This window comes from Meles meles, chromosome 13 (genome assembly GCF_922984935.1).
Source record: "Meles meles chromosome 13, mMelMel3.1 paternal haplotype, whole genome shotgun sequence".
Taxonomy (NCBI): Eukaryota; Metazoa; Chordata; class Mammalia; order Carnivora; family Mustelidae; genus Meles; species Meles meles.
The window spans coordinates 55,956,086-55,972,846 of record NC_060078.1 but is presented as its reverse complement, the minus strand read 5'-3'; the positions used below and the strand labels follow the sequence as shown (position 1 = coordinate 55,972,846).

At 41.7% G+C, this 16,761-nt stretch overlaps 1 protein-coding gene across 4 annotated transcripts in view; it reads left to right on the top strand.

The window, feature by feature from the left end:
* Nucleotides 1–16,761, top strand: part of BLNK (B cell linker) — a 76,067-nt gene that overhangs the window by 16,118 nt on the left and 43,188 nt on the right. For 2 of the 4 annotated variants that reach the window (XM_046026986.1, XM_046026987.1), the window contains exons 2-4: nucleotides 9,928–9,993; nucleotides 13,471–13,520; nucleotides 15,671–15,754. In XM_046026986.1, coding sequence (XP_045882942.1) covers nucleotides 9,928–9,993; nucleotides 13,471–13,520; nucleotides 15,671–15,754 — 200 coding nt within the window. The remainder of the gene's footprint in view (nucleotides 1–9,927; nucleotides 9,994–13,470; nucleotides 13,521–15,670; nucleotides 15,755–16,761) is intronic. The other 2 variants (XM_046026988.1, XM_046026989.1) reach the window with 1 other exon arrangement.

The following is a 16,761-nucleotide window of genomic DNA, read 5'->3' as shown; positions in this document are numbered from 1 at the left end:
GACTAAAACTCCTATTTGCCAGTATGGTCGTTTCCTGGGGAGAGAAAGTGTCTGTGTAAGCCTTCAGCATCCCATTATGGAGTAAAGATATTTCAGGCAAAGAGTCAGGTGGGAAAATACCTTGGAGATGTTGGGGGGTGGGTACTTCTCTTGTGCTCTTTGCAATTAAGCCTGGCCTAGAAGAAGATAAACCCGCTTTACTTCTTTTAATATAGGTTCTCAGCCTCCTGTGTGCATGAGAATCACCAGTCCCTAGAAGTTTGTAAAATGCAGATCGCTGGGCCCCACCTGGGATTTTTATTTCATTGAGATGGTTGAGGGTACAGCAATCTGAATTTTTGTTTTTAATTTAATTTAATTTAATTTTTTTGGCAAGCACAGTACTTTTTACTTGTACTAACCTTAGTGTTGATTAAAATGCTCTTTTCTTACCCTTAAATACAGCTGAGTATATGGAAGCATTTGTTAGTACTAAAGGCAGCCTGAGAACCCAAAATAATTCATCTTTTTGCAAAGGTGTTTTTGTAGGTTAGAGATCAAAATGCCACCCATGTCAGAGCACATAAATACCCTGTTTTATGCAGAACTGTGATTAGTGGGTGAGTCTCACATGTTGATACCAATTAGCCATGCCAGGCTGGAGGGTGTTCTCAGCCAACCCTTCCCGCCACCACCCATCACCCTCCCCCCCCAAACCCACAAAACAACAACAATAACAGAGACACCCCATAACCAAACGCAATCCTGGAGCACCTTCGGGCCTTGGGATCAACCCCAGTGGGAAGGCTCCCTCTTCCCCTCTCTAGCGCACATCACTGAGAGGAGTTTTGTTCCTGGTCTAAACCAGTCCCAAGGGTCTTCTGCAAGAAGAGCCGCTACAATGGGGGCGCCTGGGTGGCTCAGCGGGTTAAAGCCTCTGCCTTTGGCTCAGGTCGTGGTCTCAGGGTCCTGGGATCGAGCCCATCGGGCTCTCTGCTCAGCAGGGAGCCTGCTTCCCTTCCTCTCTCTCTGCCTGCCTCTCTGCCTGCTTGTGATCTCTGTCAGATAAATGAATGGAATCTTAAAAAAAAGAAGAAGAAGAAGAAGAAGAGCCGCTACAATGAACTGAAAAGTCCTGATGAACTGAAACGGCCTGCGTGGGCAAACACTTTACATTCATTATCTATTTTCTTCACAGCAACCCTGAGAGGTAAATAGCTTCATTTACAGGTGCTAGTATATGGTAGTCTTCAGGCCATCCTCTAGAAAATGACTGTTTCAGAGAGTGACCTGGCTTTGAAGGAACAGGCAGGAAGCGGAGAGGGACTCTCTCCTACCCCTTGGGCTCAATCCCCTGATCCAAGGCCCCCAGAAACAAGGCCTCCAGCAGATCTTTTTGATCCACACTCTTGATCCTGGTTTGCTCAGGTCAGGTCTGGTCTTCTCTCTCCCCTCTCTCAAGTATAGGGGTCCTGACATTTCACTGCTCCCTGTTATACCCACCCAGATCGGAGTTTCAGCTCATTAAAAGCCCCTCTGTTTGCAGGGGGAGGAAAGGTACAGGTAAAGACTGGGTGGCTAAGCAGACAAAGCCTCAAGATCATGCTCACTTACAAAATGTTTGAGATACAAATGCAGATTATGAAATGTCATGTGTGATCTTAATTATGTGAAATCTATACCTACTATACATGTGTAGCAAAACATTGGAAGGCTGTTTAATTAAATGTTAATAGTGGAGGTTGGAATTAAGAGTGACATTTTAGGTATTATTTCCAAATTTTGATACAATGAACACCTGTGACGTGTAGCCGCCATGATTGTGTCATACAAAAATAGTTTCAGTGCCCTGAAAATCCCCTGTTCCACCTATTCATCTTTCCCTTCCTCCTCCCAAACTCATGACAGCAACTGATTTTTCTACTGTTTCCATAGTTTTGCCTTTTCCAGATTCCAGTTGGAATCATACAGTATGTAGCCCTTTTAACCTTTCAGGATTGATTCACTTAGCATATATTACATTTTTTTATCAGAAATGAATTTACAAAATTAAAAACTCTACAACCTGGGTAACCAGCTACTCCTTACTTACCTGGTACTCCAAACAAAAAAAGGTCACATTCCTTTTCACCATTCAAAATACAGTACCCCTATCCCACTTTTACCGGATTTCCTGCCACTGGCATTCTGGGAGTCCCAGGGCTGCTTACACATCTCACTCTGTCCCATCCTGACTCTTGCTTGTCTCCAGATCCATGAACCCATCTTCCTGGAGCCATTTCCCCTAACTCCTCCCACCACTCCCCTACCACTCCCCCACCCCCCCAACTGTGGTGCAGCTGGCATCCTGCAACTTCCACGTGGATTTCTGAGGCTCTTTCCACCTTTGGCCACAGACCCTTTCCTCATTTCCGCACAACCCAACAGACTTACTAACATGTAGTAAGTCTCTGCTGAAATTTGGGGACTAACAGAAGGGAAGCACAACAGAGAGAATGATTTATATTTGTTACTAGATGGCTTCACTCAGCATCCAGGATCTTTCTTTAAGTCTTCCAAGCTTTGCTTCCGGCCATAGACCATTCCAAGAGCCAGCCCACCTCTAGACTGTAGAAATCCTTCTAGAGGGACCAACAACCAGAAGGCCCCAGGAAGATGGGAAACATCAAGGTAGCAAAGCCCAAGTCTTGCCCACCACCTGTTCCTCTTCCTCGCTTCCTGTCCTAGGGAAGAGTCTTTTCAGGCTGAGTGACAGCCCATTTCCCAGAGAGAGGGATATGGTCATGTCTTAGTCCCAACGTCACCAAATGGTCCTGACCATGTGGCTCTGCACCAAGCAGGTCCAGTCCCTTTTTCCATTGTTGCAAAAGGAGGGGCGTCATGTTCACCCTTCACCACCACCCCCACCTTTCATCGCCACTCTGCTGCTTCAGCAGACTGTGGCTCAAGAAAGCACATGAGTCTAAAATGAATAAAAATATACAGGCAGAGGGTAGTCTAAATCCACATGGAGGAAACTCAAGAGACCCACAAAGGAGGGACAGCCCAGGAAAACCAACGCCCCAGTGAGGTTGTTGAACTGACCACTCTGCTTCACTGTCTGGAACTTTGCACTGGGATTCTGGAGGACTTGAGTTTTCCCAAAGCATCAATTTGTGTAACTCAGGTGTAACTGAAAGGCCCACAGCACAAAAAGGCATGGAGGGTGGTCTCCTGACCAGTGAAGTCTGCCCCACGCAAATGGTTGGAATTGCAAATCTTCTGACCCACTTTGGACCTACCCAATCAGAACATCTGGGGGCGGGGCCCACCTTCTGCCTTTCAATAGCCCTTGGGCAGGGCTATTGAAGGTGAGAAGGACTGCCTTTGAAGGCAAAAAATTGCTGGTTTCTTTCAAACAACTATTTATCCAACTCAGAACACAAGAGATCTAAATCTTTTAAGATCCAGGCTTAGCCTGGGGCATGGTACTTTAGGGTGTTGTTAAAAGCTCAGTTTGTTGACATTAATTTAAAAGCTTCCAAAAAAAAAAATTTAAATCCGTGACAAAGGAGTGAATGTATAATTTTATTTGGTTTCTATGAGTCATAATAATTACAATTATTTGTGTGATCTGCTCACCATTTTAAAATGCTAAAGTGCCATGCTGCTTAAAAATATGTATTAAGGTCTGGGGCGCCTGGGTGGCTCAGTGGGTTAAGCCTCTGCCTTCCGCTCAGGTCATGATCTCAGGGTCCTGGGATCGAGTCCCATGTCGGGCTCTCTGCTCATCAGGGAGCCTGCTTCCCCCCACCTCTCTCTCTGCCTGCCTCTCTGCCTACTTGTGATCTCTCGCTGTCAAATAAATAAATAAAATGTTTTAAAAAATATGTATTAAGGTCTCCACCCCCGCCAAGGTTTTATTTAAATTCAAGTTAGTTCTAGTTTAAGGGGTAGAATTTACTGATTCATCAGTTGCATATAACACCCAGTGCTCTTCCCATCAAGTGTCCTCCTTAATCCCCAACATCCAGTTACCCCATCTCCCATCCACCTCCCCTCCAGCAACCCTCAGTTTGTTTCCTATAGTTTAAAGTCTCTTATGATTTACCTCCCTTATTTTATTCTTCCTTCCCTTCCCTTATGTTCATCTGCTTTGTTTCTTAATTCCATGTATGAGTGAAATTATATGGTGTCTTTCTCTGACCAACTTATTTCACTTAGCATAATACCCTCTGGTTCCATTCACATCATTGCAAATGGCAAGATTTCATTCTTTTAGATGGCTGAGTAATATTCCGTTGTATATATATATACCACATCTTCTTTATTCATTCATCTGTTTATGAACATCTGGGCTCTTTCCATAGTTGGCTATTGTGGACATTGCTGCTGTAATCATTGGGTGCACGTGTATCCCTTTGAATTACTATGTTTATATCCTCTAGATAAATACCTAATAGTGCGGTTGCTGTCATAGAGTAGCTCTATTTTTAACTTTTTGAGAAACCTCCACATTGTCTTCCACGGCGGCTGCACCAGCTTCCATTCCCACCAACAGTGTAAGAAGGTTCCCTTTTTCCACATCCTCGACAACATTTGATGTTTCCTGAGATGTTAATTTTAGCCATTCTGACTGGTGCGAGGTGATATTTCATTGTGATTGTGATTTTGATTTGTATTTCTCTGATAATGAGTGATGTTGAGCATTTTTTCATGTGTCTGTTGGCCATTTGTGTGTTTTCTTTGGAAAAATGTGTGTTCATGTCTTCTGCTCATTTCTTGACTAGATTATTTATTTGGGGGGTCTTGAGTTTGATAAAATCTTTATAGATTTTGGATATTAGTCCTTTATTTGATATGTCATTTGCATTTCCATGAGTTGCCTTTTAGTTTTGTTGATTGTTTCCTTTGCTATGCAGAAGCTTTTTATCTTGATGAAGTCCCAATAGTTCATTTTTGCTTTTGTTTCTCTTGCCTTTGGAGATGAGTCTAGGAAGAAGTTGCTGTGGCGGAGGTCAAAGCTGTTGCTGCCTGTGTTCTCCTCGAAGATTTTGTTGGATTACTATCTCACATTTAGGTCTTTCATCCATTTTGACTTTATTTTTGTGAATGATGTGAGAAAGTGGTCCAGTTTCATTCTTCTACATGTGGCTGTCCAGTATTCCCAACACCGTTTGTTGAAAAGACTGTCTTTTTTCCATTGGATATTCTTTCCTGTTTTGTTGAAGATTAGTTATTCCTATAGTTATGGGTCCATTTCTGGGTTCTATGTGTCTGGTTTTTTGCTAGTACCATACCATCTTGATGATTACAGCTTTATCCTACAGCTTGGAGTCCAGAATTGTGAAGCCTCCTGCTTTGCTTTTCAATTTTCCTTTGGCTATTCAGGTTCTTTTCTGGTTCCATACAAACTTTAGAATTGTTTGTTCTAGCTCTGTGAAAAATGCTGATGGTATTTCCGTAGGGATTACCGTATTAGTATTTTCTTAAAACATATATTAGATAAGTTTTCTTCTTCATTTTATTTTGTTACGTGAACATGGCTGTGTCTTCACAATTTTAAAAATTAAATTGTGATCCTGTTATCCTTCTGCCATCCATGGAAGGATATCTCTTAAAGGACTATTCAAAAAGAAGCTGCTTTATGCTTATTTTCACCTACACCTGATTTATCACAGTGAGACAGCTGGTATTTAAATCTGGGAAGAGTCCAGCTGTATATTCCTTTCGCATATGCTTTATGTTGTAGTAGCACAAAAAAGTGCTCCAAAGTGGGACAGTTGATGCCAGAGAGGAGGAAAGCTGTGCATTACACGGTGTGTGAATAGTTGATAAAATGAAATGAGAGTATCATCACATCTTGGTTTGGGGGACACTGTGTTTTTCCAGGTGACAGAAGCTGGGTGGCTATAACTGAGCAGTCCATGGGCATAAGAATTTGTGTGAATGAGAGGCAGAGGGAAAAGAAAGATTTTGCATACAAAGTGTATAGTTTATGAACCAATTCAACAATGTGCCATAATTACATATTATAATTATAATTATTTTAATAACCTATAATGGAAAGAAATTAGGAAAGGCCAAGAAGCATCAAATACCAAGTTGAGCAAAATTACATCAGGCTCTTGGAACAGTTTACATCTGTTTATCTCCACTTGCAGCAAAACTGCTTATACAGATCAGCCCCGGGCTCCCCCTTACTCTGTGTCTGGTTCTTGACAAACTTCAGAGGGCATCCTTTACACTGGTTCAATTTGTCCTTGAACCTGGTTAAGGATTAATTCAGCCTGAAGGTGTTCTGTGCAGTTACAGTCAGCTTATAGTCAGAGTCGCTGTCTGCTCTGCACTGGAAATTATTAAATTGCCTCCCAGTCAAACCATTCCAACTCCTCTCTCTCAATCTCTCCTTTCCATGCCCAGCCCTCTTATCTTCCATTTTCCCTCATTCCTCTGTCTCAGAGATTCCCTAGAGTTCTACAGGAAAAGGAGATAGGAATTGGGCGTAGGATATGTGTGAACAAACTCTAGAATCCTGTGGTGTTCTGAGGTAACTCAGAGGTCCAGCTATAGGGAGCCTCCATGTGTCTCAGATGAGCAGGTGGTCCCCCTACTCCCTCATCCATTCTTTTCTCTCTGCTGCTGAGCCTGGGGCTTTGCTGAGTTCTCACAGGAATGGAATTAATGAGCACAGCCTCCCTAACTGGGAATACAAAATGTGGCCTCATTTCCTTTGTTATCCAAATGACCATTTGGCACTGACCTCTTCCCACATCCCAACCTGGGCCCCTCAGTGGGTCCCCCAGTTCTGTAGGCAATTCCCCAAGATGCAGCCTAAAGTTGTCCTGAAAGAAGTTTCTCTTATCCTTTTACCCAACCCTCCAGCCTGTCTTCCCTCTGCACTTTGCTCCTCCAAGTCAATGGAAAACACCTTTCCCCACAACCCGGCTGAGGCCATGGTGCGATGACTGACCGGATACCACTGAACATTCGGGGGGCAATGGAGAGGAATTCTCTCATGGCAAATGGCTAGCGATGGTGGCAGTTAGGGCTCTTCTCAGAGCTGGAGCCCAGACCCAGCCTCAGGTTCCATGCCACTCTTGTATCCCTCCCCACCTGCCCACCAATGAATATCCCTCAGGTTTGTCTGGCTCTTCAGTATTAGCTCCTGTCATTTGACCTGGAAGGGGCGGGAGCTCCCCAGAATCCCCAGGGCAAGTACCCATTCTTTATTTGAGAATCTTCCTTTTCCCAAAATGGTTGAGGGTAGGAGGGACGATCCCTACACAGTAAATCTCACCCCACCCCTTGGTGCCCAACACCTCTCAGTAAACAACTGCAGTGGATCATCAGCCTTGATGGATCTTAAATGTAACACTTAGCAGCGGACGCCAAGAGGCGGCCAGGCAGAGCTCCTACAGCAAGCTTCCGCTCCTGCTCTAAGCTGCTCCACCCATACTGCAGAGCTTCGCAACAAATCCGTCCTAAATCCATGCAGGGCCAGAGAATATTCCTCCAGATTCCCCCCAGTCAACACGGTTTCATAGGCCTCCACCAAGCTTAATTGTGCCCAGTCTTCATATTACCTGTAACACAATGCCTAACTCTCAGAGTTAGAGAAATCTGTGATCAGGTTTATGGGAAATCACAGTTTTCTCCAAGAACAATGGCTATGTGCAAAATTTACATTTTGTTAACTATAAGGCCCAGTCAAATGGTTTCTTCAGAACAAAGGAAAGGCTTGCCTGAAAAGTGACTTCAAATATCTTACTCTTTGAGGACAGAACTGTGTGAAATTATATATACATAATTTATGTGTATATATATAAATAAGAAATATATATTTTATATATTATATACATCATTATTTATATACAATATAAACTATAAACATGTATATTTTGCACATAATGTAGAACATACTTTTACATGTAAATATATTTAAATATAAGTAATATATTTATATATTTTTTAAAGTCAGAAACTTATTATGAAGGAAGAAAAACATGGCCCTATACTCTGACCCTGTTAACATTTTTCTCTACATATGTATATAAAACAGATAATAGAAATGATATCTGTACAAGCTATGAACATTCAAATAATATAGAAAAATCTTCATTATAAAAAGAAAGTCTCTTTTTTACAAAACGGAAGCCCCCATCCCCAGCCGAGCCTTCTGCTTTCACTCCACAGTTGATACACGCCCAGCTCTGAGGACATGTAGAGGCTAAAATCTATTCCTTGACTGTTTGCCAGGCTCTGTGCTCTGCCACTGTGCAGGTGTCCACCCAGAAGAAAGGGCTACCTTTTCCTAATTCATATGAGAATGCTCTATTGCCTTTGAAAACAGTCTTTGAATAACTGCTTGCATATCCCTCTAAAAAGCTACACGTGTAATGGCTTATAGGAATATACGTGTCCTTTCTCATCTCACAGAAAAAAATATGTGGTACACACATTGTTCTGAACTTCACTTCCTTTCTTCCTTTTTTTTCTTTTTTCTCCTTCACCGTTTTTTTTTTTTTTTAATTTAATATGTGTTGGAGATTTTTATGTGTCAGCAATACAGGTGTGTATTTCTTCTTTTTTTTTTTTAAGGGTCTATGGCATTTCATCGTATGGCTTTACCAAAGTCTGTGTAACTAGTTCCCTTTTAATGATTGATGGGCATTTAGGTTGTTTCCAGGTTTTTTAGTGGGGAGGCAGGAGGGGTTAGGGCTATTACACGAAATGTTTATATGTACATAATGGTATGGTTTTATGACCATGTTTATAATGGCAAGTTCCTAGCAGCAGAATTTCTGGGTCAAAAGTCATGGAGGTTTTAATATTTAATAGATATTGATTGTAACAATGTGCATTCCCAAGAATATCTGTATTTTTGTACCCCCATCTACCCAGGGTATTATCAAGTAATGTTCTGCCAGTCTGATGAGCCAAACATATCGCATTATTGTTTCAATTTAGATTTCTTTAGATATAAGTAATGTTAAATATCTTTTTATTAGTCTGTTAGCCACTCACACTTTTCTGTTAGCCATGTGTTTGCATCTTTTGCCCTTTTCCTATTGAATTATTAATAATATTTTGCGGAGTCATAAGATTTGTCGATCAGAGCACGAGTCATTATTATTGTGTCGCAAATATTTCTTCCAGCACATCATTTATCTTTTGATCTTGTGCATATTATTTTTTGTTCTACAGGGTTTCCAAATGTACATGCAGTCAGATTCATTAATCATTTTCTTTATGGCTTCTGTGTATGTACATCTTTTTTGTGACAGTTTTTCCAGATTCTACCTAGTAAAGTTAACCAAAAAAAAAAATCTTGGACCTGATTTCAGCCCACGTGTCCAAGGTCACTCTATCTTGCAATGTGAATGGTCTAAGGACACTCAGTGGTGAACAGTGAGGTTTATCAGAGGGTTTTGTCTCATGTGTGTCCTCAGAATGGACAGATCTGAAAATCAAAATATCTCTTCAGAGCCTGAGCCTGGCCCAGACATCCAATAGGCAGGGACAGGGATAGGAATAGGGATATGCCCAATGACCATGTTCCTTATAGAATAGTTACCCTCAGACGAACCATAAGTCACTCTTAATCTCACAAAACAAACTGAGGGTTGCTAGGGGGAGGAGAGGTATGGAGAGGGTGGCTGGGTTATGGACATTGGGGAGGGTATGTACTATGGTGAGTGCTATGAAATGTGTAAGACTGATGATTCAGAGACCTGTACCCCTAGGGCAAGTAATACATTGCATGTTAATAAAAATAATTAATAAAAAAGAATACTTTCCCTTTACTCAAGTAGCAAACAGCCAATTTGATTAAATATAATACAATTCCCACTGTTTGGGGGGTTTATTATATATAGGTCTTTAGCTCTCTTTTTGTATTCAAGGATAGAAGACTTTTTTTAATTGACCTATTTATTAGTATTTTGTGTTTAATTTTGCTTCTTGCAGGCAGCTTCAAAAGATGGTCCACGATATCAAGAACAATGAAGGTGGAATAATGAACAAAATCAAAAAGTAAGTTAAACTCCATAGCACTATATAAGCACTCATTTATATAAATCACACATTATGCCAGCCTGTGCTAGGTGGAAGAGAACAAAGTTCTCTGTTACCCAAGTGAGGAGTTGCGACCTCTTTAGCATGTAACCCTTTCTTACTCATGGCAAGAGTCCATGTGGTAAGATCCATCTTCAGGAAACACGGCAAATGAATGGGGTGATCCTCAGGGAACTTTGCTTTTACCTCTCACTGCAGTAAAAGTGAGCTGTCCCCCTCAAAGTGCCAGCAAATGTCAACAAAGACAGGACAATCAGCTTCTATAACTATTTAGTTAAAGTCCACTAGGACACGCTTGGAGAAATCCAAAAGAGAAGTTCTAAGAACACAGTCCTAGCATTTTTAGGATGCCATACCTGTTTTCCATATTTCAATTTTTGCTTTTTCAATTATAGCCTTAAAATTGTGTTTTCAATTGGCACTTAGAGAGGGAGAGCTAGAATTTCAAATCTTCCTGCGCATCAGAAACTCTTAAGCTTTTTTTTAAAAAAAAAGATAAAAATTGTGCATACCTGTATCTGCCACTCAAAATCTAAGTTAAGAGGAAAGAGGAAATAGTATCCCGTTAAGTTTTTAAGTTCTTTTATTTAGAAAATTAAGGTAGTAGTAGATTCACCAGGAAAAAAAAATCAAACAGTTCAGAATTGCATGAAGTAAAAATTTGCCACTTCTCCACATCCCCACTTCAACCAACTCCAGGGAAACAGACATTGTCATGAGTGAGTCTGGTATATATATCTGTATGTATGTATGTGATACAGTACATGCCTGTACCCACATACATTTTCATCATGAATGGCATCATACTTCATAAACCATTCTACCAACTTGATTTTGCTTAGTGATTTTACTTAATGCTAGATCATGGACATCTTTGTTTGATGGTATGTAAAAATAAGGCATATTCCATTTTGAGCAGCTGATTAATAGTCTCCTATAAATGTATTATCATTCATTTAACCAGCTATGCATCGGTGAACACTTTTTAAAGGGAAGGAGGTATGGGAGTTTAAACTGGCATATTCTTGGGGGAGCAATTTGATAAGATCACTAAAAATTTTGTGGCCATTTCTTTCAGCTTAACTGTCATAAGTAACATTTCAATAAATAATTTTTACAGATTTTGAGTGTACCAGAAAGCTAAATTCCTAAAATGAAATTTAGAAATGGAAGACTTTGTGTCCTTGAAATTTTTATTGATATTACCAAATTGCTTGCCAAAAATTTTGTACCATTAATAGTGTACAAAATTTCATTTTCCTATGCCTTCAGAACAAAGTGTCTTCATTCTTTTTGGTCTTTGTTAAACTTGAAAGTAAGAAATCATGTTTTATGGTGTTTTTAGACTATAAAATGCAAATGAGTCTCAATATGTATAAGACATTATCATCAAACAGTTAAAATGGTCTTCTGCTTGTGGGGCATCTGCTAGAGGAGAATTTGTCCTCATGTTCTGTCCTGTGGTGGAGAGAGGTGTGTGATTATTCTCAATTTAATATTTCTGACACATGCAAAATCTCATTGAAATGAGGGAACCCTGCTAGTCATTGTTTTAATCGCTAGGGATTAATTATCCCACAAGTGCCAGTTTTATAATACACCAGTTTTCTCAATAATATGAAGCCACTGTGTAAAATGTCTCTCTCTTCCCTGGTCAGGCTCACAGTAGCCATGGAGCTCATACTCACAGTAGCCATACTCACAGTAGCCATGGAGCTCAAAGTTTTTCAGACTGTTCCTATTTCGTTATGCTCTTTGTTCCCAAAATACATTTTGACTAGAAAAACCATGTTTCCTCTGAGCTTGGAAAATATGGCTGCCATAGTTGTTACCCTGGGTGAAGTCAGTGGGCCTTTGGTTCTGAGTGACCTGCTGTTAACGCTCTTGCTCGTTGCCAGGCAACAGGTGCTACCTTGAAAGGAGGAAGCACGGTTGAACACACTGGTTTCCTAACACAAGACCGTGACAGAGTTGTCGCTGGTCCATGGCCAAATGAGAAAATAAGGACCTTGAAGCGTTGGGGGTTGACATGCAGCTGCTGGCTGCTAAGTAAGACCCAAACCACAGCTTTTATTCCTGCTTGGTGTTCAGTGACCACCAGCCCCTTCCTGAGTCTGTTCTTTATTCCGAGATGATAACATTTTGGGTATTAAAATACCTTTTCTCTTCTCTTATGAAATAGTGGCAATAATGGGTAATGGGTGTGGTTCGTGCTTTTTGAAATTTTACTGGTCCAAGTACAGACCTGGCACCGTGATTCCTTGTTTGTTTTTGTGCTTCCCCCCCCCGCCCCATAACACTGTGGCTAATCTTTCTATCTGGACCTCATCAGAAGTCTAATGATAATATCTCCCCAGCTCATGCTGGCTTGCTGTGAGAATTGAATGAAATAATCGACCTAAGAACCTTTGGGGAAACAAAAACCAAAATTTCTATGCAAATATAAATATTGTTATTTTTGCAGCATTACAATTCTCATTTGTCAGACCAATTTTTCATAATCAGACATGAATTTCTATACTGCTTTTTTTCCACAAGAAATGAAATATGTTTTGCACGTAATGGTTAACCTATTCCCTGCTTCTAAAAAAGGATGTGATGTTTTAGTAAATAAAGGCTACTGGATATAGGTTTTATTTATATATACTTTAAATTTCATTAAGCAAATCATTCTTAAATAAAATGGCAACTATTATTAAGAATAATAATTTACTAGAAAACAGCCATTTCAAATAATAGAATGGGAGGTGTTGTCAGAACTTTAGTAAGCCTTTAAAAATTGGGATACATTTTTAAAATGTAATTTTAATTTTCTTCATTTGGTGATGGGGGAAGGATTGTGAATATTCAAACATTTTATATATGCATAAAGATACTAAAGTAGTTTTGAGAGTGCTTGAAACAGTTCAATGTCTAAATAAGCTGAATATCATAATCTCCAACCTGGAGACCCTCACTACTCATTTATTTGGCACTTTTCAGTAGTGCCAAAATAATCTCAGTCCAACCTACAACCCAAGTGCTCTCTTACTGCTAATATTTTTTTGATATTTAAAGCATTTATTAAATTATTTATTCAAATAGAGTCCATCTTCTCTTATCGCCCTATCAACCAATCAACATTTCTCTTCCTTGAACCTCTGAACTCTGTACTTGCTTGTATTCTGACCTCTCAGAACCCTTCCACCACTGGACTTCACCTTTGCTGAGTGACAGCCCCATTACACACTGGAGAGATGAGGGAGATGGGAGACCTCTGGTTAATGGCTTCACTCCATTTACAATACATTCAGTCTTTCAATGAGATGGGTCCAAAAGAAGCTAATATTCTATTAGTTATCTGTCTGTTACCTCTATATCTGCTGTTTGGGGCCTTGACAATAGTCGTCCTGACAACAGTGTCCTGACCATTTGTCTAATGGTTGTTATCTATAGGCTGAAAGTCAAAGCGCCTCCAAGTGTTCCTCAAAGAGATTATGCCTCAGGTAAGAGTATTTCTAAAATACTTGGACTCTTGACTAATTTCATGTTCATATTTACTTCCTGAAAAGGGAACTATGTTCTACTCATTTGAAAATAAGAGTGCCCATCCTAATTTTAAGAATGCCCAAATCTATTAGGCATTTGACTATAGTGGAGCTGTAGTATTCCATCATTCCTTCCTTCCATCCATCCATCCATCCATCCATCCATCCATCCATCCGCTCATCTATTTTTCAAGCATTTATTAAGTATCTTCCATGTGCCGGGCAAATACACGGTTTTAGGTGGAGACACAGCGCTAAACAGGACAGATATAGTCTCCACACTCACAGTGTTTATAGTGAAGAAAAAAAGTACAATGGTACAAAAGCAATTAGAGTTCAGGGTGATGGGGAAGCACAAAGTTCTATGGAAGTTCATACAGCAATGTCTTATCTAATCTGAGATGAAGGGTGTGGAGGAAGTGGGGAAGGGAAGGCTTCCTGGATAGAGAATTATGAAAATGGATACTTGGAGGTCACTGGGGGTTGGGGTGGGGGGAGGATAATCTATTGATGGTGCATGGTTACTCAGTCCTCTCTGACGTCCCTGCTATCCAGTCCAACTAGGATCAATGTTGTCAGCGGAGGGTAGTCTTGAGATTGGTGTTGTTTATGGCAGTGGTGAGCAAAATAAATTATCCAACATACTGCCCTTCTCTAGAAGAAATGCCTTGGGAAGATAGGCCTAAAATCTCTTTCTACTGGCTTATAAAGATTTCCTGGACATGGACAGACCTATAGAGCCCTTAATGAAAACCACAGGTCTACAGACATCATTGAAGTCTCTTCCTTTATCCCTGACAGCTAAAACCAAATCACAGCCTTAAAGCATGCTTACTGGTTTTTTTTTTTCTCTGTCACTGATCAAGATAGCAATAAATCAGACAGTTGAATTCCTCCTAGGCACTAATTAAATCTTATCACACTAAGAAATGTGGACCAACATATCAAGTCTAGGGACTGACCTGTTGGACTACTTTCCAGAAGTTGCTAGGTTACAGAGTACTTACTGACCTCACCTTGCCAGTCACCAAGTCTCAACAGTTGACCAGGAGACTCCTTTGCAATGAAAAAAAAAATTAAAATAAATAAAAAAAAATAAAGACCCTGTCCTGATCTTTAAAATCTACCTGATCAAAAGCCAAGGTTGGGGGGGGAGGGGGGCCTCAAGCGAGCTGCTTAGTTAACAAAAGAGAAGAAATTCCTCCTTCTCTCCAAAGTTCTAAAAAAGAAAAGAAAGCAGACATCATCTGCTAAGTACCCTGAGTTTTGATAGGAAAATTATGGAATCATGGAATCCCAGGTCTAAAAGGAGTCCCAGAGGTTTGCAGCCTGACCTCCAACCCAGTGCTCTCCCCTGCCCCCACCACACCACACACCACAAATGAAACCCACATTCTGTTTGGACATTTCCTGTGATGACTTCCCAAGCCCCTCTGGTCCTGTCAAGGACAGACAGCCCTGGAAGGACAGAGATGCAGTCCATTTCCTGGTGGCTTCCTAAGTCTGTCCTCATGGCCACGCAGTACAAGTTTTTAAACATTCAAGAAAGCAGAGATCGAATTGTTCTGTGCAACTCCAAGGATAAAATTAAGAAATTAGGTCATTTGAATAGTTTCTTCTCTGGAATCAATATCTCCAGGTGCTTCTGCTGTTTCACACGTTCTTTGACTCATTTGACAAATATGATGCAGCGCATATCCTGTGTGACACTCACTCTACTAGATACGGAGTGGGGAACAAAATATAGCCCCTGACCTTCAGGTGCTTCATGACTAGTGGGGGACCCAATAATAAATGAGGATGCCGACAGGTCACTATTTGCCTGAGGTCCCACTGTTGTGGAGGGAAAGCCCCACCAGCCATTCCACACCCCCCAGTGGCCAGAACTGAGCAAGGGCTCTCTCCTTGGACCCTGGGGCCCTACTACCCAGGGGTGGTTGGAAAAAGCACAGGGAATGCATAGCAAACCTCCGTCCACTCACGAAGTGAGCTATAACACTGCTTTGCCCTTGCCCTCATGTCCTTAAGGAAGCCAGCATTCACTTGGGTTGTTGTTGTTTTTTTTTTTTTTTTTGTCTCCCTGTCTCCACTCTGATTGGTGGTACCAGCAACGCTGACACAGGGAGAGCGGCATTCACCACCAGCCCCGCCACATGGAGCTAAGACTAGAGGAATGAAACTTGGACTTGAAGGTATTGGAAAGCCTGGAAAGTCTTTAAAGACCACTCACCCCTGGCTTCTCGTGTGAGGGCTAAGTGGAGACCAGACAGGCTAAGGGGCTGCCCAAGGTCATACGGCCAGGCGACATAGACATGTATGTCTGTATGGGCAGTATGTATGACCGGTCATGTATGTCTGTATGGCCGGTCATACAGATAGGCCATGGGGCTGCCCAAGATCATACAGCCAAGCCAGGACTCCACCCTCCCACCCCCTGTTCACAGGTCTCTGAGAAAGGATGAGGGGATATGCAGACAAAAGGACTTTTTAAAATGTGAAGTATTTAGATGCAAATCCCCTCTCTTAGCCAGCTCCCATCCACTCCCCAAAGGGTCACATCCCTTTCTCCTCTTGGGGCACCCAGGGAGACTGTCCATGGGCTGCCTCCCCTGTGGCCTCTGTAGTTCTGCTTTCTCTTCCTCCCCTGCATCTGCTTCCGCCACCATGTCTAACCCAGCCTCCTTCCCTCTTTCTTTCCTGCTTCGCACTGCACCCATCCCACTGCTTCCCCCACATCCTTCCACCAGCTCAGTAAGAGGAGAAGCTGGCAGGCCTAGTGGGCCAGAGCATGGCCTCCAGAGCTGAATTGGGGCCACAGCTGTGTGTGTGTCAAACACACAGCGTGGAGGGTGCCCCACAATGTCCAGAGTCTCTGGTGCTGCTCGTGACCCAGAACAGACAGGCTCCGTGCCCACCCTTGCCTTCACCACTTCACTCAGGCTCTCACCATTGACTCTTTGACTGCCTTTCCAGCCATCCCTTCCATTCTCAAGCCCCCCAGTCTGATTCATCATTTGTCTCTTCATGCCTGAGCTGCTCAAACACCATCCTCATCGACCTTCCTGCCTCCAGCTTGTCACTGGGACCTACGGTGGCCTCTGTGGCTGGAGCACCGCCTTGGCTGGCAACAACCTGGCTTTGTTTTCTCCTCAGACTCTCCAGAACTGCATGTTCATTCCAGCACATCTATGCCTTATGG